The sequence below is a fragment of the Onychostruthus taczanowskii genome, unplaced genomic scaffold (assembly GCF_017590055.1).
Source record: "Onychostruthus taczanowskii isolate IOZ18803 unplaced genomic scaffold, ASM1759005v1 scaffold215, whole genome shotgun sequence".
In the NCBI taxonomy this organism is placed as follows: Eukaryota; Metazoa; Chordata; class Aves; order Passeriformes; family Passeridae; genus Onychostruthus; species Onychostruthus taczanowskii.
Genome location: NW_024499407.1, coordinates 149,491 through 172,832, shown reverse-complemented (window position 1 = coordinate 172,832; position 23,342 = coordinate 149,491). Strand labels below are relative to the sequence as shown.

Below are 23,342 nucleotides of genomic sequence, written 5' to 3'. Positions count from 1 at the left end.
ATACCAGCATATAGCATGATCACACAGAACTGTCAAATAGAATGCTCTATATAGAAACAACATCAGCCCAAAGTACAGCCACAATGAGTGTTAACCTGGTTCAAAGTTGCTTAAAGCTTACTGAGTTCTTTGAATCAGTGCCCCAGTTTCAAAACACACTTTTGGATGTGTTTTGACTTCTTACTTGTACAGTGTTGCTGTTTATGCTTAAGCTACTCTTACAGTAATACAAACAAGCAAATATTTACAGTGGTGTGCTTGCGTAAAGTTGAGCAGACTGATTTTTCTTTTGCCACACACACAAAAAAAAAATAAAAATAGAAGAGAGAAAAAGAAAAAATAAAAAGAAAAGAAGAAGAAGAAAAAAAGAAAATTGCCTTAAGTCTCACAGCCTGTTTCAGTGTGCAGCAAGAGGGAGCTGCCCCAAGGGGAGCTGCTCACAACTCTTCCTTATCCCCAGATACAGCCATGGCACCCGCAGGCGATTAAAGCAGTAGCCAGCCGGCTGCAAAGAACATGAAGCTACCACACATTTTTGACCACACAGAGCTTCAGGAGTACCACTTCCTCCTGCTTCTCTGCTGGATTCAGGACCCAACCAGATTTAAGAATATGATAATCAGTTCAACAAGCTTTTAAGAGCAAAATTTCAATGATCATGTTCCTACTAGGTACTTTCTCCTTCCCTTTTGGAGTGGCTGGCATGGTGGCAGCAAGACGACTCGTGACGGCTGTCCCAGACGTGTGTGCTGTCAGTGCCGATGCCCTGAGCTCCGGCGTCAGTGGCGGTCATAGGCAGCAGCAGCAGCTGGCGCGGCTGCTCCACGGGCTGTAGCGCTGTAGTAGTAGGGGGAGCCTGTGAGAGATGAAACCACTGTGAGGAGGACAAAGGTGGAGAGGTGCCAGCTTGCAGTGTTCTGACAATGGGTGTCAGAGAGCACTCCAGCCAAAGCTTCAGTAAAGACTGGGTAAATAGAATGAAAATTGCATTCATGCATTCTGCATGAGAAGGAGGCTACCATTGCTCTGCATTGCTGCTTGCCATTTGATACCTTCTTCCATTCTGTCACTCAAAACATCAACTTCATTTACTTCACAAAATGAAGGTAATTATTTTTCAGAACAGGAAGTCAAGATATTCCAATGCCAACACATTAACATACTGTGACTTCTTTTATTTTCCCACCTCCTTTTAAAAGGAGGAGGTTGAACACCAAATCATTCAAAGTATTTCAATGAAAGCACTTGTTTACCAAGAAAAGGCCTGAAAAATACTGGTGAAAATTCTCTGTCCTGCAGGGCTAAGCACTGGTGGATAGGATGACTATGCAAGGATCACCAGGAACATGGACTATTTGTTTGAATGAGGAAGAGTCTTTGACTGGTATCCAGAGAGATACCAATCTGTCCAGCCAGCACCAGTTTTAAGAAACTTTCCAAGCACACCTGCAATGAAAGCAATTCCAATCCATCCTAAGAAGGGACTTTTCTCTCTTCAGTGTGCTACCAGTTTGGTCTGCAACTCACCAGCTTCACATGCATGGGATGTGAGGCATATCACAGTGCGGAAGAACCCCTCTGGAAGGACTTGTACTCAGCCACATGCATCTGAGACCATCAGGGAGGTTTGGATGAGCAACAATGAGCCAATGCAAGTAACAGCTTGGAGTACTAAGGGCTGTAGGGTTTGCTTTCATGAGTGGCCCTGTCTGAGAGCTGCCTTCCATCCTAAGCTCCCTGCCTTCAACACACATGGGACAGCAATCTATCAGACACTGTCAAGGGTCTTCACAGCCCTGGATGTTATTTGCTGCAGAGGCAGTGACTCTGCTGTTTCAGTGGCACAGAGGAGCTGGCCTCACCAGGAAAAGGTGATACCACCACATTACTGGGGACTGTGGACCCCTTAGGAAAGCATCAGTGGCAGTGAAGCCAAAGGTGCATTTTTTGGTTGTTCAATTCCCATCCTAGACTCTAGCAAATCCTGCAAGTCCAATGGTTGCGCCGCCCCTAGGCATAGACTGAGCATACCAGCTATTCTGGTACACCAGTTATTCTATTCCACCATGGCCTGCAAACCCTCTGGACTTGAAGGGGAACCCAGCTGGCATGCCTGGTGCTGCTGGTAACATGCTCTGAGCTAAAAGCCTTCCCCTCTGGGAGGCTGAAGAGCCTCCTGCCATCTCCTCTTACTGTACAACCTCCTGAGAAACACTTTGCTGTTCACTCCAAAATTACCTGAGTGATTACTTGAGGGCTGCTGGTTCAGAAGCCCAGGCACAGAGTAAGAATCACACAGCCAGACTCTTAAGAGGAAGCTCAGGAAAGTTGCTGTTGACCATTAGCAAAATGCAGGGCTACCCCACTGCTGTGGGTCCAACAGGCTCAATCTGACAGGCAAGCCCAGCTGTTCCTTCTAGACTGCTTTTGTTCAGACTGCCACATCAGGAGATCAGCTCAGGTTTCATCATCACTCTCCAGCTTTTCATTTCCAAGGGAGCACAAGCTGATGCATCCAAAAAACAGAGCACAGGCAGCATTTGCTCTTGCCCAGTATGTGCAATGAGTTGCTCAGTACAGTTGGTCAGAGAAGAAAACTTCATCATGATCAGTATCCTACCACAGCATGTGGCACTCTGCTTCTGGAACCCTGAGGGGGCAGAAACAGAGGACTTTGGCTACTGGAATGTGTCTTCTGCACAGTGCTATGGCAAAACAGGAGCTTGTACACAGTATGTGGGTCCGCGTTGTCCTCAGCTGCATCCTTACTGACCCAGACATCCAAAATCAGACAAAACCACTGCAAAGGGTTTAAACAAAGTAAAGCAATCTTCAGGAGTGTGGTCCTAGCTGACAAGAAAGATAGTTTTACCATACACAAGAGTAATTCAAGAGAGTCCGTGAAATCACTGGCCAGGATAAACACTTTATACAAACTCCTAGGCAGGAGCCAATCTGACCTATGTTTATTTATTAAAAGTAAAAAAATTTAAGCCATAGTCAATGACGTTAAAGAAGATCTCTTCAGCAGGTTATCATTCCACTTATGTTTACATTAGTGCAGTCTTGTGTTACCTGTTGAGGGCACCACAACTGCTATCCTGGGCTGGACAGATAGTCTTCTTCCAGGTAACTGACATCAGGTTAAGGAGGCCCAGCCTCAGGAGCTATATTTCCTGGAGAATATTGGAAAGCCTCACAAGAACAGTGCAAACCATTCTCATGAGTAGCCTAAAATTAAATGCTGTATACTTTGCATCCCAGCCAAACTCAAGCCATTGAAAGCAGAGAAAACGTCCCCGGTCGAATTGGCCACTCTTGAATGAGCAAAGGCAAAAGTTAAAAGCTGATCAGACCTTGAAATGTGCTTGCCATGTCCAGCTGGGGTTTTGAGGATGTTCTTCAGGAGCTGCCCTCCTGGGGGTGCCCAGTTTTCTGGCTCATGTCCCCTCATGGCCAATCCAGCTGCACAGACATCCCTGGGGATCATGGCAGGCAGCACCTTGAGGTAAAACAGCTCAAAGGCCAGTAAAGAGCCAGGTGGAACTGCTGTCCTCACCCATCACAGCAGCAGGAGCTCAGTGTGAAGCAGGCAGTGATGGTGGTTGTCAGAGATTCCAGTCCCCACTGGCACCAGCACCAGTGCTAGCTATGGCAGCTCAGCTCAGGCAGAGGGGTAAAAAACACACGGCAGGAATCCACTTGCACCAAACAATTTCACCTTGACTCATGGAGCAGTGTGTGGGTCCCACCAGAGCTGGATACAATGCTTTCTGAGTTTTGGGGTAAATGGGGTCTTTTGGGGGTCAGAGCCTTTGTTTTCACACTCCATCTTCCTCCACATCTGTTCTGACTCAATGCAGCTACAAAAAGCCCAATATTTCTCCCATGCTTTCCAAAGGGCTTACATTTCTCTCAAGTTAGATTTTGCCAGTTTGCCTTTCAGCTGTGCAATCAAATAAGCTTGTATTTAAAGTGAAAAATGAAATCACTCACTCTTCCTGTCACCATGCCCCCATCCAGAACAGACTAGTCCATCCTTCTGTCATTTTTCCTTTCTAATTCATACTATCATCAATTTCTTTCCTGACACAGTCATTTCTAGTGCCTACTTGTTCTCTAATCTTTCCACAGAATCCCACAGAGGAATTGAATGTAATCCTAATTGAGAGGCTCCAAGCCCTGTCCTTGCATGATGCCTTACCAGAACTGGCAGATATGGCACAGCAATGGTGCAGGCAAACCCTCCCAACCAGCTCACAGGGATCACATCTGCATGTGAGCAGGGACACTGCATTAAACAGATGAGCAGGATTGAGCCAAATGCTACAAGCCAACAAAAACTGACTTTCTTTTCTTCATTAGACAGTGTTGCTGTTATCTGCCCTTAGCATGCACATGTTGAGCTGGTCCTACACTAGTGTGCACCAGAATGTGCCAACAGCCTGAGCCCTAGACATGCACATTTGCCTCTCATGCATTCATGCATGTGCCTCCATGTGCATCCCTGCACTGTACTGCTTGCAGGTCATTTGCAGAAAAACATGGGCAAAAAAAGAAAGGAAAAATATGCTCCTTCCCTCAACTCTTTGCCTGGCTTTGAGATGGAGATACCTACTTGAACCACTAAGCCAGAGCACACAAGTGGCCAGGGTTTGTGTCCTCTTCCCAGCACATTCCTCCAGCAACTTGGGGACTGTCCTCACTCTTGCTGTGGTTGAGATGGGACCAAGTCATTCCCCACAGCAAAGCCAGTCATGTCTCTGACACCAAGAGGGGTGTGGGTGCCACCAGGGTGATGCAAGAGCATGAAGTCACTGCAAAGCTGCAGCACATAACTGACTTCTTCTGCCCCGGCTTCTGCTGACCATTCTAAAGGACCATGGCTTGCTTGTCTGCTCTTCCCCAGGAGCCATGGGGCACAGAATTTGGGACTGCCCCAGCGAGGAGGCAGCACAGTCACCTGCACTGGTTTCACGACAGCTGAGGTAGAAGAGGCTTGGTATCTGGTACAGAGGTGAGAAGCATCAAAGCAAGGGCAGAGCAGACAGCAAGGTAATGGTGAGTAGCTGGTGTTCTGCTGGGGCCAGACAACCAATTCCTACTGTCTACATGAATATGGTTCTACCTTCTCCTGAAGACACTACCTCACACCCCTCCTTGCTGCTCCACACATACAGAACAAAGACTGGGGACTAAAAACCAAAGCTTTCTCACTATTGTCATCCTCTCTCTCTTTATTCTCCCCCAAATATATTTTTTCAATCCAAGTATTCTTTCCTTCACCTGCACATCATGGCATTTCTCATTTTAGCTCCTCTTTCACAGGTCTCAGACTTATGTGATTGCTGTGGTGCAATTCTTCCTTGCCAGCACAGGGAATTAATTGAACGTAGGTGCTGCTAAGTGCTCACAGTATTACACTTTCATCTCAGTGAAAGGAGCAGGACTTTGTAAAACAAACTGTGTCAGGCAATGTACCAGTCCTGATTAATTTTGTCAAGGTTTCTGCTCTGAGGCCGATACTGCCAGAGCTTGTTCTCAGGAGAGAATTACTAAATGCACTCACGTATACTCCTGAGAGGAGTGGAAGCATCCTGGATATAGTTCAAATTAACCTATTCTCCACTGCGTGTGCCCAGGCTCATCACACAGCACCTTCTGGGTGTGCAGGGAGACTTGGGGCAGGTTTAAAGGCCCTGCCACAGACTCCTACTTGCCCTAAACTACCAGTAGGATGAGCAGGCACTAGGGAGAAGGGATTGTAGGATCAGGCTTCCAGTGACAAAGGTAGAGCTGTGGATAAGAGGGATCTCTGTAAGGCACAGGAGACATCTGACCCATAGACTGTGGTTGATTGCAGACACATTCTTGATCAGATCATACCATTGTACTTGGACCCATGGTCAGACATGGGATTTCCTCTCTAGGAAACTCCAGCACCCCCATCCCAGTTCTGCAACCAGACTGAACTGAAATTGAACTGAAATGGTAAGTTCATCTTTAGGACTTTAGGACTTGCTGCAGAACAAAAATTCACATTCTTTTTTTTCCTTTTTTTTTTTTTTTTTAAATGCTGAAACAAAGTATATTGGAGAGGACAAAAATAAGGAAGACCAGATTACATATTTTACATTTTCCAACAGAAAAAAACCCCACAGCATTTACATTATAGCATGAAACACCCCAATTTCAAGAAAGCTACAGTTTCTGGAAAAATATGATAGCCTCTGATTCTTTTTGCCCTTGCCTCATTTAAACACATGTTCACAGCATGCTGCTGAGTAAATACTGCTGAAGAAATCCCCTCCAGCCAGAGAATGAGCTTTGCTGTAAGGAGCAAACTATCCCATAACTGCTCATATGTCACAGATGAGTCGGAATTTGCCCCCAAAGTGCATGATCCAAAAAGGAAATGAGAAAAAGAGGATGAATGTAGAAAAAAGGATATGGCACAGATAAAATGTCCTGGCAGCAAGCAGTTGTCTCATGACTAGCCTCTGTATAAAGCCTTCTGCTGACCCAGACCTACCCATCGTCAGCATCTTCAGGGCATCACAGGGACCCACCTTGCCCAGCACCATGGACAGCATGGTCAGAGCTGGTACAGGTCCATCACCCCAAATAAAGAGCTGAGCAGGCCATGGCTGCAACCTACTGCTGACAGAATGGAAGGGTCACTGCCCACACCTGTGGGTTGCTCAGGAATACCTTTGGGATGGCTCCAGATAGGGCACAAACCCTTCTAATGGAGGTGGATATCCACAGGCAGGAACATAGTAAACAGCCCAGGAGCCTCTCCAGAAGTCCTGTCTTCATGCAGAAGAGCAGGATGAGAGCTGGTTGTCATTTACTTTTAGTATCATGCCAATTTCTTTAACACTTCAGAAGGAAAATATTTTTTAAAGTTTTTTTGTTGTTGTTTTACACAAAACCTGGGTTCCCAGGCCTATCCATGATGCAGAGCATTTCTGAAGCAGTTTTCCTGATTCAAAAGGAATTGCAAAATGAGAAATGAAGAAAGCATGGTGTGTGCTCTTGCCTCTGGCAAAAGCATCTTCCCCATGCTGCTCAACCAAAATTCTGCCAGCACCACTGGCTGTGGCCATGGAAACAGTGGGTTTAAGCATGGAGACTCCCCTGGCTTTGTGCAGCTATGCCCATTCATATTAGCTGAAGATCTGTCTGTTGATTTATGATGGAAGCGCTAACAAACCCTTAAATGTGGCACAGCAAATAACAGCATTATACCAGCACCATGGCATGAGAGGCAGAGGCTGTCTATTGCTCCCGAAGGATTTGTTTAAGGACAAGAACCATGATGAATACAGCCTGGGTGGTTCAATTACATGGGGACTCAATTACTTAAAACAAAGAAACTGGATGAAAAAAGTATGACAAAAATTCAAAATTATTTCGCTGCTGGAGGTCACATATAACAGCCCTGTCATCCATAAATCTGGAAATCTCTAAGGCATGCTACTCCTGTGTTGAGAGATGACAATTAATTGGTATTTTACTTACCTCATCCATGCAAATTATGCAGGGAAAAATTCTAATTACTGCATGCTACATGTATATAAGGTCAAAGTGGGCCAGCTTTTGACGGGGTGTAAAATGGATTATGTTTATCCTTCACATGAGGGCCATGATCCTGCAGGAGTTACAGGGCTTCTGTCTCCCATTGCTCATAAGGACCATGCTGGCATCAGTGAGGCTGTACCAGTGGTCCCTTGCTGAGGAGAGATGGAGTGGGCATACACACAACTGGGAAGCAAACACAACACGAGATCAGGGAGAAATGCAAAGCACACGCACAAGCAAGCAGCAATGTCATAGGAAGCAGTGGAGCTTACAATTGCCTGCAAGCAAACTGGCAGCATAAGTTTTGTCTGAACAGGGTCCCTTACCCTCAAAAAACATGGTGATCCTGCTTTCCAGCAATACCCTATGTCTCTGGAAGGATTTTTATCAGAAGCAGAAAGACAAGACATTTGGACCAGGTCTTCTTGTTGGCAAAGTGAACCAAGAGCAATCATGCACTCCAGTGTGACCTGCAGTCCCATTCTGGGTCTAAACACAACTGAGGACAAGCTGGGACACACATTCTGCCCACCCCAGGGCTGGACAAACACTGCACACCTTACACTCATGTCTCAAGACAGGAGTGATCACTTACCTAGGAGTCCAGGGTTGGGAAACCTCCAGGAGTCGTTGTATGTTGAATATTGTGGGTGGCTGTATGGGCTCCCAGAAAACTCACTCCCTAAGTTAAAGAGACAAAGACAGAATAAAAGGTCATTTGATTTGAGATGATAGTTACCATTCTGAGCTAAAGGGGCTCTCCAGTGTGTGCTCTGCTCCACTGACAGCCACAGTAAAAGCACTGGTGGACACTCTGCCTTGAGAAAGGGGAGTATGAAATCAATTATTAAGTAAATGGGTGCAAACATCGCTTACGCGTCTTTTTTGTGCTGCAGCCCAGGCCTCTTAAATTTGCTGCAGGAGCAAGGAAATAAGGAGAGATGGAGCAGCCTCTGGGACACACTGGTGGGGCTGGCCTTTGCCTCTCCAGCCCTACAGGACTCAGGTGAGAGGCACAAGGACAGGCCTGTCCAGATACAGTCTGCAGGAGAAGATGATCCAATAGATATGGGACACGCTTCATGGAAAACATGTCATGGTCCCAGATATTTCTCCAGCACTGTAACCCAAGGAGAGGGATGTTTCCTTCAGTTTTAGATAGATTTGAACCCTCCAGACAAAGGCACAAAAAGATTTGAAAAACTATGGCTATTTATCTCCTCATCAGCTCCCATTCTTCCCATCTGCTTGTTCTCTTCACATGTCACCTGCTTCATACTTCAGCAGCAAGCTCTTCAGAATAGAGCCTTGCACCATAGGGCTCTGACCTGGCCCCTCCACCACACAAATGCCAATACTGCTGCTGTTTTATTAGGAAATGTTCCTTGAATTACAGATTTCCTCCTCTCTCTCTTTGCTCCTCCTTCCCTTCTCCCTCTCCCATATGTAAATATATACAAGCACAGCACAACACAGCAGGAGAAAGGGTGTTTCCTAAGGCAAGATTTGAGGGCTGACAGGCCACAGCGGATGCTTGTCATGACCTTTGCCTACTTGGTCCTTGGCATTGGCATAGCCATGACTCCATACCCATAACCCCAGCTAGGCAGTGGACCCCTGACAATGAGTCCTGAGCACCTCAGGCTCAGCACCCCTGTCCCATACAATCTAAAGACCCAACCTGGAAACCACATCTGGGTCTCCTGGCCAGTGAGTGCCCATGGTTTAGGCCACTTGCTGGCATACTGGTGCCAGGGAAGAGGGGATGATACTCTGGTCACCAAAACATAGGGTCAGGTCCAGGATGGCTTGATCTCCACATGATTCTGCTTCAGTGAAAACAAGCTTCCTCCCTGCCTGCATCACAAGATGAACAGACTGAGTGTGCTGGCAGCAGGACCAGCCCATCGCTAGTGTGCTACAGGAAGTCTCTGTTAGCATCTGTTCCTTGTTTCTTTTCTGCAGCCCTTTGGACTCATGACACTTACTAGGAGCAACCACTCTCTCTCTCCAGCACAGCTTCCATAGAGAAAAGGTCCAAAGTGTGCAGCAGCAAGCACTTCCACACTTAGCACACCTTGCTGTGCCAACAACTCTTCACAAGCTCAGAGCAGGGTTTTCCTTATTGCCTCTAAGGAATGGCATTACTTCAACCTGAGGCAGGAAAAATGGAGCTGTTTCAAACCTTTCTTCACAGGGAAGTACACAGTACCTACAATTCTTTCCTCCTATCCCTATGGCTGATAGATGACTTCAAAGCCTGAGGGTTACTTCTGTTAGAGTGCATATTCTAAAAGAGTAAGGCATTGCAAAGTTGACAATGCCCAAAGAGATGCTAGGAGGCACTCACCATACTGCAGCCAGTGGCAAGAGCATCCCCATTGCCTTCCAACAGACAGGGATCCATCTCTCTTCTGCATGACACAACAGCTTCTCTCAGGTCCTTTCTGCCTCTACATCAACACAACTGAGGCTGCTGTCTCACCCAGAGTCCTCCCTGATTTTTTCCTGCGTCTGTAGCTCCTGGACATCCTGCTTGTCTCTGGCCCAGCCTGTGTTTCTGAGTATTTGCCCAAGCCTGCAAAGCAAACAGGCAGCAGGCTGTCTGGGAACTTCACTTGTGAGAGTCACAATGTTTCCCTGGCCTGAAGTCCTGGTCACATTCTGTTATGCGTGGCACACTGCAATCCTTTCATTCTGTAGGTGCCTGCTCTACAGGAAGGCTATCACACACTACCTTGCCCAGGGGTTGCATGTATTCCTTTCTACAGGGAAGTGAGATTTTCAATGGTTTAGTCCTTCTTTAGTTGCACAAAACAGCTGTGCTGCCTGACTGACATGACACACAAAAGCAGATGGGAGTGAATCTTGCTGCCACATCTTTCCTGAGACCTGTGCAGTGCATGGACCCAGGGACAGGGTGGATGGGACAGCAGATGTAGACCTCTGTTGTGGGCTGTTTGCACAGAGTGCACAGAAAAGCTTGCCCTGTCATTCCTGCACCAGGAGCACCCCAGGCTTGAAACAAAGCTTACAATTAGCTGTTTCATGTCTGCAAGAGCTTCATCTCTCATGGGGAAGCATTGTCCCATTGGACGACATGACAACTCATTTTCAGCTCTCCAGCACTCTCCTTCTTTCCCTTGATCCCTTCCTCCCTCCTTCCATCCCTCTCTCCCTCCCCTCTCGTATTCTCCTGGAGCTGCACAGACAGTCCACTCCATGCTGATGCTGTGCATGCCATGGAGTGGGCAGCAGCACTTTCCAAACATTTATCACTGCTGCAGCAGGGCTGTGGGTGGGAATGGGCTGACATTTCATTGTTTCGTCCTCTCCTGTCTTGCCCTCCTCCCCCACCATCCCCACTGCCCTCCTCCCCACACTCACACACAGACACACATCGTGGACCCTCTCTGGGGGATGCTCCAGTGCCTGTCAGGCTGAGGCTTCCAATTCTCTGTTTTTTATGCCTCAGTGGTCAGGGTGTCAAGCTCCTGCAGTACAGACCAGCCAGAAGCCCGAGGAGTCACTGAGCACCATCAGCTCAGTGACAGTATTGCTCGCTTCTTAACATACTCTGCATATCCATCAGCCTTGCTGGAGGGGGCAGGGGGGGGAAGGGGGAGATGAAGAAGAGAGAGAGAGAGAGAGAGAGAGAGGGAAAATGAGAGGAAAGAAACATGGAAGAAGGGAGGGGGAAAAGAGAAGTGGGGGAGAAAATTTCAAGCCATGTTATTACTACCACAAGACCCGGGCAGACAAATGGTACAATCCTAAGTGAAACTGAGGTAGATGAATGAACATTGCATGACTGCTTCACAAATTTCACCAGATATTCCAGCATCCATCAGTTACACTTCTTGACAGCACTTCTTAGCAGACAACCCTCGCCCCATTCGAAAACAAACACCACGGATCAGCCATCCAAGGATGCACACACGCGCAGTATGTTGCGCACACTGACTGCCACTACGTGAGGAAAGTGTGGGAATCACACACATCCCTCCTTCATGTGAAATAGTAAGCTTTCTCCTCCGTAGTTCTCACCTCGCTGAAACACAAAGACACAAAACAAAGGATTCCTGTGAGTTAGCTCACCTCTTTGCCACAAACCTGACTCTACACTCCACATACAGCTTTAGCCCAAAAGGGGTCAGACCGTTCCATCATCCCCCCAGAAGCAAAGGTAAGGAGAAAGAACAAAGACTGATTCCCAGTAACACTGCTGCTACAAGCCAGTGGCAAGCCCCGGGAGATGCATTCCACCCTGAGACAATGGGTCAGAGACAGACAGTCTGATGGTGCTGGATGAACCTTCTGCTGCTGCAAAACACTACTGTCCACTGCAGCATTGTTCCTCTGGGGACCGTCAACTCATGTTTACCAGTCTTCCTGATTTTAAGGTAAGCTTCCTGAAAGTTTTCTTTCTGATTTGCAGATAAGCTGAAAAGCATGAGTGTAAAAATCTCAAGAATGAAGAGACGAATGAAAAAATATCACCATGTTTTTCATAATGCTGTGACTTTAGAGCACTGTTGCTGCAGGCACATCCACGTACCAGTACTGGGAATGGGGCAGGAAGGTAAAGGAACACTTCCTGCCCTGCAGAAAGGCAGAAGGATCTCAAAGCATGGCCAGCTCTGACAGAGGCCATGGAAACTTCCCAGGATGGAAGAAGCCTGACCACTGTTATTGCAGTACATCACTGAACATGCAGGGTACCTGGCTGCAGCCCTATGAAGCACAGCAGTCATGAGTCCTGGGACTGTGTGACAACACCAGCAGAAAGCAGCAGATTAGTCAAACACTTTTGTTCAGCTGATGGTACTTTTGGATTGAAATGCAGAATTTGAGCAAATAGTCTGCAAAGGAGTTTCATATGCCACTTCTAAGTATAACACTTAAGTCTCAAAAGACCTTATGAATCAAAAGCTCCAGAGCCAGTATAGCTCAACAGGAATGTTGGAGGTTAGGATTATTCCTTTTTTTTTCTTCTCTGAGGGAATTTTCTCCTATTTGTTTTCTCAGAGATGATAACTATGACACTTAAGAGACAAAATATGTGGCTTGGAAGAGGAGGAGGAGGGGGAAGGGTGCAGTTTGCTACCATCTCTAAGCTGGGGAGCTTTCTCTTAGGAAGTACACAGATACTGCAAGATTTTGGCTGGAGGGTGAGGGACTGGGCTGGCCTTAGCTCGCTCGCTCATTCTCAGGATCAGAGGATGGACAGTCGTGGTCTTGGTGCCAGGCTGCTGCTATGGGGAGAATTTGCCATTACTGCAGAGTTCTGTTCCTCACTGCTTCTCCTTACCTTTGATCGTAGGAGTGGCTGTTGAACTGGGACCTTTTCAACACTGGAAACGACCCTTACCATCTGCTGAGGTGCCTCAGGGGAAACTCTAGGACTCCAACCCGGCCCCCCTCCAGAAGGAGCATCTCCCAGCTGCTTGCAGGAGTCTGACTGCCACTGCCCAGCCCGGCTTTTCTGCCACTGCTTTGGGCTTTTTGTTACACTTTACCCAACACTCTGTGTCTGCTGAGACACCCACAGCTCCTGGCATGGCTTCCGAGTTTTTGCTACACTTTGTTTCTCTACCCCAGATATGCTTGCCTCTGCTGTTCCCACCTGAGGTTCCTGCTACAGTCCATTTTACCAGCCAGTGAGGCACTAAGATCAGCTGCTCCCCATGCATTTGCCAAGGATGTCCCTTTTCTCTGTGTCTGCTGAGACACCCACAGCTCCTGGCATGGCTTCCGAGTTTTTGCTACACTTTGTTTCTCTACCCCAGATATGCTTGCCTCTGCTGTTCCCACCTGAGGTTCCTGCTACAGTCCATTTTACCAGCCAGTGAGGCACTAAGATCAGCTGCTCCCCATGCATTTGCCAAGGAAGTCCCTTTTCTGGAAGCCCCTTTTCAGGAAGCCCCTTTCTGGCCTCTCCCTGGGCTCACCCGCCATTGCCGCATGAGGGCGGCGCAGTCGCCACAGCGCCCCCTGCAGCCGCGGGGGACTCACAGCACCCCCTGCCCGGCCGGGAGCCAGCAGCGCCCCTGCTGGCTGTGCCCGGAACTGCACCGGAGGGCAAAGCGCCTGCAGCCGAGAGAGGCGGGGCTGGCTCTGCTCCCCATGCATTTGCCAAGGAAGTCCCTTTTCTGGAAGCCCCTTTTCAGGAAGCCCCTTTCTGGCCTCTCCCTGGGCTCACCCGCCATTGCCGCATGAGGGCGGCGCAGTCGCCACAGCGCCCCCTGCAGCCGCGGGGGACTCACAGCACCCCCTGCCCGGCCGGGAGCCAGCAGCGCCCCTGCTGGCTGTGCCCGGAACTGCACCGGAGGGCAAAGCGCCTGCAGCCGAGAGAGGCGGGGCTGGCTCTGCGGCTCTGTTCCTTTGTTGGTGCTGCTGGTGTTGTTTGTTTGCCTTGTTTCATTGGTTTATGTATTTATTTATTTAAGTGAAAAACTGTTATTCCTTTTCCCTTATCTTTGCCTGACAGCCCCATCATTTCAAAGTCATAACAAGTTGAAGGGTAGGAGGTAATATTTTCCATTCCAAGGAATGGAAATATTCCCGCCTTCCTTGGCAGGCACCTGTCTTTCAAACCAACACAGAGCCAGCTACATGCAGACAGACACAGGTTTGGACACTTTTTGCTGTGTTTTCTCAGACACCAGGTTTTTGCACAAGCATTTGGGACATGGAGAAGTCACCAGGAACATGGGGTAGATGTTTGTTATCCATGCAACGGTTACTAGTAATGCAGGTCATGCAACTGCAGGTGACATAACATGAAGGTGATGCAATGCACCCTCCTCCCTGCCACAGCCATGTGACAGCTCCCAGCTGTCACCCAACAGGGAGAGGGGCCATGAGCAGGCAGCCACGCCATTCCTCCAGCCACAGTTGTTGCAGCTGCTGGTTTCTCTACTAGTGTGCACTGCTGGGCCTTTTTGTTAACCAAGCTCTGCATTTAGGACAATGTGTTACTCAGCCCTTCCATTTGGCAAGAAATTAAAAGAAACCAGGAGAAATGGTATTCAATAAACACAAGTGCTTAAGAGACAAGAACAGAACGTCGGGGGACAAAATGCAGAGTTAGGCCACAGCAACAATATCCTCCACACTCCTTCTGGGGGCTTGGGATAAGTTTAAAAACAATCTGCTGTATTTGTCCCTAGGTTGGTTTCCTGCAGACAAACCCATCTCCCTGTATGTCTAAACTCCTGGTGCTCCTACCTTTCCCTTCTGCTGAGGGATTTTACTGTAACTTTTTAAAATTAACATTCTCATGACTTCTATTTGTTTTCTATTGTTTTATTTTGAGGCAGTAATCACATGGATCATAAATTTCTTCAGTGAATTCCAATAACAATCATTACCCGGCTAAGCAAAGACATGCTTGAACGCATGGGGAGCAGGCATAAGCACTGCACTGAGCCATGTGTTCACACCCACACCTCACTGGCGGAGTCGGTGAGGCAGCAGCTATCCAAATACAGCCTGGAAATCTGTCACATCGAAGTGCTGCTCGCCACAGGGCCAGTCACGGCCTGAGCTGGAGGATATAAATCAAAGCAGAAGCTTCTCATCACCCTGGGCCAACACCACCCCAGAGACAGTTTCATGATCCAGCAGCTCAAGCAACATTCCACATAAAGTCAGAGCGATAAACAACAGTGGGGGACCCTGAAGGGCAGGAAAAGGGTCCAGGCTCTCAGCAGAGAACAACAGCATGGTTTTTCCTCAGTAAAATAAACTTCCCTCTCCACATCAACCATTGCAGAGGTTTAGGGTGAGAGAGAATGCAGTTTGCAGTCCCGTCTGGGAAGCTGCTGCCTCTGAAGTTCACAGGAGTGATTCCATTAGAAGTCTTCCCCATGAACAGGACAGCTGGGGAAAACCTTTCAGTTGATACTCCACATCACATGAAAAAAAATGTTATTTCACATAATTACCATAATTTTGACAATTCAGACAAAATACTTCAGTGAGAGTCATGGATTTGGGTTTTTTGGGGTTTTTTTGGTTTTTTTTGTTTTGTTTTGTTTTTTGTTTGTTTGTTTGTTTTTTGTTAAGCAGTTGTTTTATAAACAAATATTTTCCTTTTAAATTCAGAGAAATACTAAATTTCCAAACTGAGTTCAGTGAGGCTAAAAAAAAAAAAGAAAACTTAGCCAAAAGTCTCAGTAGTAAACTAACCGTACCTTTGAAAGGAAGAAAGAACTGTACCTTTGAAGAAAAGTCCACTGTAATTTTTTCTTTTTATTTTATTACTATTTTATTAGTTTTTGTTTTGATTGAATCTTGGACTTTATTCTGACTTCAACATTCATTAGCAAGCAGCAGGATCAGAGATATACATTGCTCTAATCTAAAAATATCAGCTGCATTTAACCTGGGGGAGTGGCAACCCAGGGCATGCCACAGGCTAACCACCAGTCATCTGCCAGGTATTCTCCTGGTCCCTCACCTGCTCTTTGTGCAGAAGTCCCACAGGAGGAAGGAAATGGATCACCCTGCTTTCAGCTCTGCAGACCAAGCACACTTGACTGCTAAGCAGTCTACATGCTACAGAAGTGCCAAAAAATGGGGGAAAATTACCAAACTACAGTCCTACTGTAACAAAGCAGGTGTTTCCAAAACACTGCATCTAGCAAAAGCCTTCCATGAACCACCCAATTTGTTACAATGAAGGTACTCAGGGTCATAACCAACTAATATCCAGGATAAACTGGTGGGATTCATAGATGAATCTTTGAAGGGTAGGCTTGGAGAATTTTCTCAAGACAGAGTTACCAGAAACTATGCCAGAATGAACGACACATCCCAACATATGGCAATGGATGCTGCAGCCAGATGCCCCCGAAGGATGTGGCAGCCTGGGGGGCCAATACACACACTCCTTTCAGACTTTCAGACTTTGGCCATTCTTGTGCCAATTCCTGCAAACAGTGCATACGCCGCCCCACAGAGACACACCTTCACTCTGAGCAGAGTGACGCATGGTGGAAATCCCCTGAGCTCACATGGCGCCTGAGCTCACACGGGTCGTGGTGGGGACAACCTTTAATAAAAAGAAATGTTTTCAAAGGGGGCTGGAAAATGACATTTTGTAAAACCTCTTCAAATTCAAAAAAGGGGGTAGTTTCAAAAAAAGGAAGCTGCTTTTCAACACACCTGAGGTCCTCTGCATCAAAATGGGAAGCTGCTCTCATTCAACCTGCACTTACCTGGCATTGTATTGAGCAATCTACTTATTCTCACAGGAAAGAAGAGAAAAAAGCATTATAATGGAAAAGTGGAGATGCTTTCTGTACAATTAATATCGCACCCCCAGCCTTTTTTATTCTGATTATGGAATTGAAAATAATATATTTCAGCAGAAGAACAGCCCTCATAAATGTTTTTCAAGTAAAACTTTTCTTAGATAGGACAAAGCCTTCACTTGTTGATCTTAAATGAAAACCATCCCTGACAAACAGTGAGTCCCTAGAGCAGTAAGCCTTTTACCCATGTTCTTTCAAAACAACATGACAAAACTACATCAAATATTTCATCCACCTTCAGCCAAGACAGGGTGTTTGGAGCTGTGATGTGCTGCAAGCATCAGGCCAACCGTGAGACCCTGGCATTCACAGGATCCCAGGTAGTGCCACTAATCTGTATTAATAATTAGATAGCATTCTGTCTGTAGGAATAACTGCCAGAAAATGCGGCAATAACTGTTAATTACAGGGGCCACTGGTATAAGCCAGACTCTGCTTTGGCTGCTGAGCATCTACAATATCCTCCTTAAAAAAATCTGAACAAACAGAGAAATACTTTTGTTTGTTAGAACTATTTTCTCTCCTAAAAACATGAGGAACAACCCACTTTTCTTTTTTCCCAAGAAGCTACAATATACACATTTATATAAATAAGTATACAAAACTATACACTTCATGTTCATTTACCTACAGACACTATCACAGCAATCTAGCTGGATGTCACCTGGAGAAATGCTGGGGCTGAATCCCAGGTCTGCTCCCATAGCAGGGGGGTATTGCAACAGAGCCATTGGCAAGGAGACCAGGAGTCTTTTCCTGGAATGTCAGGGACTGCGGCAGCAAGGGTGCACATACAGAAACACACCCCACATAAGGACAGACACACACACTAACAAGACTGCCAACATGGACACACAGATATGTGCATGCTCCTTAAACATACAGGTTTGTAAATCCACTGGCAAATCTGCTCTAAGTGGATCAGTAAATCACTTATAATCATCTATGACCCCTCATACACTCACACTCACCAAAAGCACACCCAGTCCATGTCTGTTCCATCTTGCAGTCATTGATTAACCCTTCGGAGAGTGGCTGAGGTGCAGCCATCTCCTAAATTTTCACCCATGTGATTTCAAAATAAAATTAACCCACACTTTGGCTAATTGTTCCTGCACATCAGCCAAGGAGACGTTTATCACAGTTGAGAATAAACATTCTCTCACATTCAGAGAGCATCTCTCCAAAGTTCCCAATCCCATCGAGACTGCCAATTAACTTCTAATGAATTTGAATATACTTCTGTAACCACACAGTTTGGCCCGTCTTTCTCCCTTGTTTTATCTTTACATTAGCCAACACTGGTCAAAGATGTAGTATTTTAACAGTTCTGAGTGGGCTGTCATATTGTAAGAAAACAGTAACATGCAGATTTTTGTAACACTACCACATTTCCGAGAAGCTATGAGGCACAGAAATCCCATCAATGACTAATGAGTTGTGGGTTAAGGTGGACGTACCTTGCTGAGAAGTCACTGTAGTATTCTCGACCCGTGCTGCCTGCCATAAAATTTTAATGCTGCTTCTGACATATTTATGAAATACCTCACCTAGTCTTTGCAGGATGACAAAAAGATTTACATCTGCAATTACTGCAAGCACATAGGTTTTAGCTATGCACTTTAAACTTTTGTACACAAAGGTATTTAACTTTAATACAACAAAGGTAGGTGATGCTACAGAGCAACCATATTGGAACTGCATTAGGAAAGATTTATTTCTCTATACCAGAGGACAATTGCCCAACTCATCTGAACATAAGATGGCATTGCAATTAATTGCAATCAGGGGTTTGCCCCTTCCCTCTCAGCTGCCCCTGTAGAGTCATCACCCCTCTCCACCAGCCTCTGGCATGCAGGCTCTTGGGATCCCAGGTGGACCTAGCAGCAGGAATCTGCACTGCCAACAGTGATATCAAGATCAGAAAGCCACACTTGGCCATGTGCAGAGCCTCAGTACCAGTGCTGCCAGATATGGGGCTGGGAACACTGGTGTTCTGTCCAGGTGCTGCAGCTGCCCATACCAGACTGTCTCTCCTTTAGCCTGGTCGATGGGGCTGCTGCAATCTTCTCAAAGCCCCCTTGCACCCTCTGTGGAGTACAGGTGAGTGGCAAAAGGTGGATGAACGACACTGAGAGAATGCAGGGCATTGAGTACACAGGGGGGCAGGGTGGATGAGGGTCACAGAGCAGACAAGGCACATGTGGCAGAAAAGAAGCACAGAGTGGACAAGTGGCACAGGGTGGACAGGAGTCACGGAGCAGACGGGCAGCACAGGGGATGCATCCACGCAGAATGGCACTCCAAGCCTCTGTGCCTCCGCACTCCCGAGCTGCGCAGAAGCAGCCCCATGTCACATCAGGGCAGGCCAGACTTTGCTCCAGACTTACCAGCTTGGTAGTGCAGGTGGGATGAAAGGTGAACAACTGACTCAGAGAAAGTTTTGCAATATGGTTTCATGCCAAATTGGTGTAAAAGGTCACAAGAAGTGTATTGTGGGATTAAAATATCTGAGCTAGGCAGCACAAATATTGCAGTTGCTTCAGGTGAAAACATTCCAGTCCATGCTTCATCCTAACTTGAGCCTTTTCTATAATTTTAGCCTTCATAATGACACTGCAATGTGTGGCTACCTCCAGGAATTACACAGTAATTTACCTCACAGCAGAAGATATAATGTTACAAGCCATATTAACATGGACTACAAATATTGTAAAGCCTGGAAATTAAGCATTTTAGTAGCTTGATACATGCACATTTCTGCTGACATTGAGGCTGTCTTCAATTATATTCCAGTGCAGGTGTGGGAACATGTGCAGGAAAGCATCTGCATGACATCAGCACGGTCTCACGCATTCCTCTGGTGCCCCAGTCCTTGGTGACTCCCAGATCCCATCATGGACTGGCCATGGCTCACTGGGGCTGGGGCAGCAGCTCCAAGGGAGGGCCAGGTTCTACCCTTTCTGCCAAGGTGGCAGCATCATTGATAGATGGAAAAGTCTCTTGTGCTCACCCCCTGTGTGGATAAGCTCTACAAGCCACAGAAATCTCAGCATCTCAGCTATTCTGCAAGACCAGGTTTTCAGCTGGATTGCAGGCTTCATCTACCCCTGGACTGGGGCTTTAGCACAGTAACAGGGTCTGCTTTTCCCACTCTGTGATTGTGTTGAGCTTGAAATACAGACACACATCCCCAGAAGAGTCTTCTTTCTGACACCAGAGATGATGCAAATGAATGCCTGAATGGCAGAAGACAGATAATTTCTCACTTAACTTCCACTGCACTGCTTTGGTTCTACACCACATCCACATTACAGTCATCCATTAAAGGCAGAATAAAATCTTGTCAGTCAATCTCGCGTGTCTGGGAATGTAGCAGCTCAGTCCTCTGGCACAATGGATGGGACACTTTGCTGGCAAATGCTTTGTAGCCTACACCATTTCCAAATAATGTCTGCAGCTGCTTAGCCTGCCTTGATCCAGGTGAATCAGCCAAAAATTGTGCTGAGGAAGAGAAGACACAGGTGGAGAAGGGAGTCTCCTCCCACACTTAGTAAGTTAATTCTTGAGGGCTTGTCGTGGTACATGCCCTAGTGCACACCTTACCAGGACCAGGCTCCTCATTGCTGCCTGGCATTATGTTTCCTGACTTCAGTAAATGTGCAAGAATCAAAGACAAGCTAGCCTGAGCTGAGATGGCTCCTTCACCCTGAAGAAGGCTGGTAGGAGACAAAGAAGGGGCCACACCAGCCCCTTTAACAGGCAGGCATTCTCCCAGCTGGGTTTGTCCCATCGTGGAGTTTGTGCACACCTCTCCACACGAGCACAGCATCCGTGTTCAACCAGCAGTTACTTGTGACAAACTGTTGGTGGGGTAAAGCACCCAAGACTGACAGGATTTAATGTAACTGCTGCTGAAAGGACATCAAGTCAGTACAAGAGTGCAGCTTTTAGTGTTTTTATGTAGTAATTGAGGAAGTGATATTTAAACTTCCCAGCTTACTCCGCAGTCACTGCAGAGCCTTATCCCCAACCTAATAAGGTCATAAGATACAGGTGACTTTTTCTCATCTGAAGTGCCCCAGTGCCATATTTGCTGATAGAAACAAATGAACACATACTTCTTTCTGGAGACTTCTCAATTCCTCATGCAGACTGTCCCTCTTCTCCTGGCCCAGAACATGCATCCCATGAGTAGGAGACACATCCTCAAACTCTCAGCTCCTGTATACCCTGTCCAGGGGTTCACACCTGCCTCACACAGCTGACCACACAATAGGTTTCCAACACAAACTCTGCTTCCTACAGATGAATAGCCTCTGCTTTAAAATGTGTTTTCAGAGGAAATTTCTGCTGTGAAATAGGGATAGTACTTGGAGCACCTTCCTTCATTTTTACTACAGTATGTCACTTTGATTAAAAGTTCTCAATTTTTCTTTCTTTCTGTTACCCCATTTTATTTCTTTTACACTGATCACATTACACTGAATTGCACTGCACTGCAATATATTGTAATGCCCAAGCATTTTCACTTGTTTTGATAAGTCTCAAGGAATCGAGAAAATCCTGGGAAGAGAATACTTTATTATCATAGCATTTCAATTTATGCCATTGGCGTAAGTTCTGAGAACTGGAGTTTACCACAGGGTAGATGTTCTATGTTCAACAGTCCTAACTGCAAGCAAACCCTCTCCAGCAACAATCATAAAGGAGTCAAACCTACCATCTCAGAAAATAAGTCCAGCAAGTAGCAAAAATACTGAATTCATACACAATGGCCTGCAGGAGAATGGCTGCTAAGTCCCCTCAAAACCTCTACAGGGGTCATCTTCCCATGGCAGAGGGAATGCTCAGGGAGCTGGGGATGCTTGGGTTCAGGATCTAGTCTGCAGCATTCTCTTGGCCACAAAAATGCTGGAAGCAGGAGGCTTCCATCTCATTACAGGACAACTTCTTGACACCTTGAAGCTGGGCTGATATTGAACCCCTGTCACCCTGAGCTAGGCACATTACTCAGAACATTCAGAAATCCAGGCTGGGGATGGTGTATGAGAAGCCCCCTCTGAGACAAGAATCTCTGCAAGAGATGGGCTGGCCAGGGTCTAAAGCTCAGGAGGAAAGAAAAGGTATCATCCCAACCCTCACCACATGGAAGCACTGCACAGCTGGGCCATCGAGCTCAGAAGTGATGGGAACACAGACTTTACTCTCCCATCACTGCTGCCAGCTGCCATGCTGTGTAGCATGGCAGAAAAAGAGCAGCCGTGTCACATTCCTGCCCAAGGACACAGTGGGCCATGAAGTGCTTTCCACTCTGCTTACTTTGGGGATCTCAGCATTTGCTCATTGTCAAACACAATCTGTCTGGAAACTGCCTGATTGATTTGATGGCTGGTCAGGCTGTTTCACACACCCCACATGTAAGGTCATCTGATGCCTGAGCCACAGCTAGCAGCCCTGACAGATGCTGGGCACTTTACAAGGCTCAACTTGCTGTTCTCAACCATGACACTTTTGTAATCTCCAAAATTTTAAAATTTTGTGTGCTGACATAACACAAAGGAGATACAAGCATGAAAAACAGAATGCTCAGAAATCATAATCTGTGTGGTGTACTCTCACATGGCTATTTCTCTTCTCTGAAATACCACACTATGTGCAAGGCAGTTGAGTTCAGCCCTGCAAGTCCAGATCAGCTCCAGCTGCTCCTTCCTTACTCATAGACAATACCTGTGTGAGGCTCAGAACACTGGGCATTTGAATCATAGAATCACAGAATAACACAATGGTTCGAGTTGGACAGAACCTTGAAGTTCATGTAGTCCCAACACCTGCTATGGAACTACCCCAGGAACTATACCATTCCACTATCACAGGTTGCTCCAAGCCCCTCCAACCTGGCCTTGGACAGTTCCAGGGATGAGCAGCCACAGCTTCTCTGGGCAACCTGTGCAATGTCTTACCATGCTCATAGCTCTGCTACACTAATCCAAACTGCAGCTTTCCAAAATCAGAACTAATGTAGGTCTCATGGCTTTCTGATTACAGTTATCCTTTCCTTGTTGTGTTTTCACCAAAGGACAGCTATAATGTCTATAATGAACAAGAGCAAACAGGAGTGGACCCACGAAATGCAGAGGATGCAGCAGTGTGCCTCACCCTTGGCATGCCACATCTGCCTGGACACCAAGCTGTCACAGCCAGCACTTTGGGGATGCATCACCTGGGCAGCCATTGTCACTGCTGTCTTTGAGAGCCAGCTGAACAATGATCTATTAGCAAACCCTCTGTAAAGCTGTTCCTGCCTTTGCAAAGGAGGATTGCACTGCCCCTGCACCCTCTACATACAGGGGGAGTGTCCTTAGTGCCCAGAGGAGACCCTGGGAGCTGCCTGGGCAGGGCTGAACTAATCCTGCAAACTCTTAAAATCAGACCCAT

General features: G+C 46.8%; 1 protein-coding gene across 7 annotated transcripts in view; it reads right to left on the bottom strand.

Moving 5' to 3' along the window:
* Positions 1 to 772: 772 nt before the first annotated feature.
* The window catches only part of PAX5 (paired box 5), a 130,258-nt gene continuing 107,688 nt past the window's right edge, over positions 773 to 23,342 (bottom strand). For 5 of the 7 annotated variants that reach the window (XM_041404563.1, XM_041404566.1, XM_041404568.1 and 2 more), the window contains 2 exons: positions 8,180 to 8,266; positions 780 to 856 (listed from right to left, as the gene is read on the bottom strand). In XM_041404563.1, coding sequence (XP_041260497.1) covers positions 780 to 856; positions 8,180 to 8,266 — 164 coding nt within the window. Of the gene's footprint in view, positions 857 to 8,179; positions 8,267 to 23,342 lie in introns of all 7 variants that reach the window. The other 2 variants (XM_041404564.1, XM_041404565.1) reach the window with 1 other exon arrangement.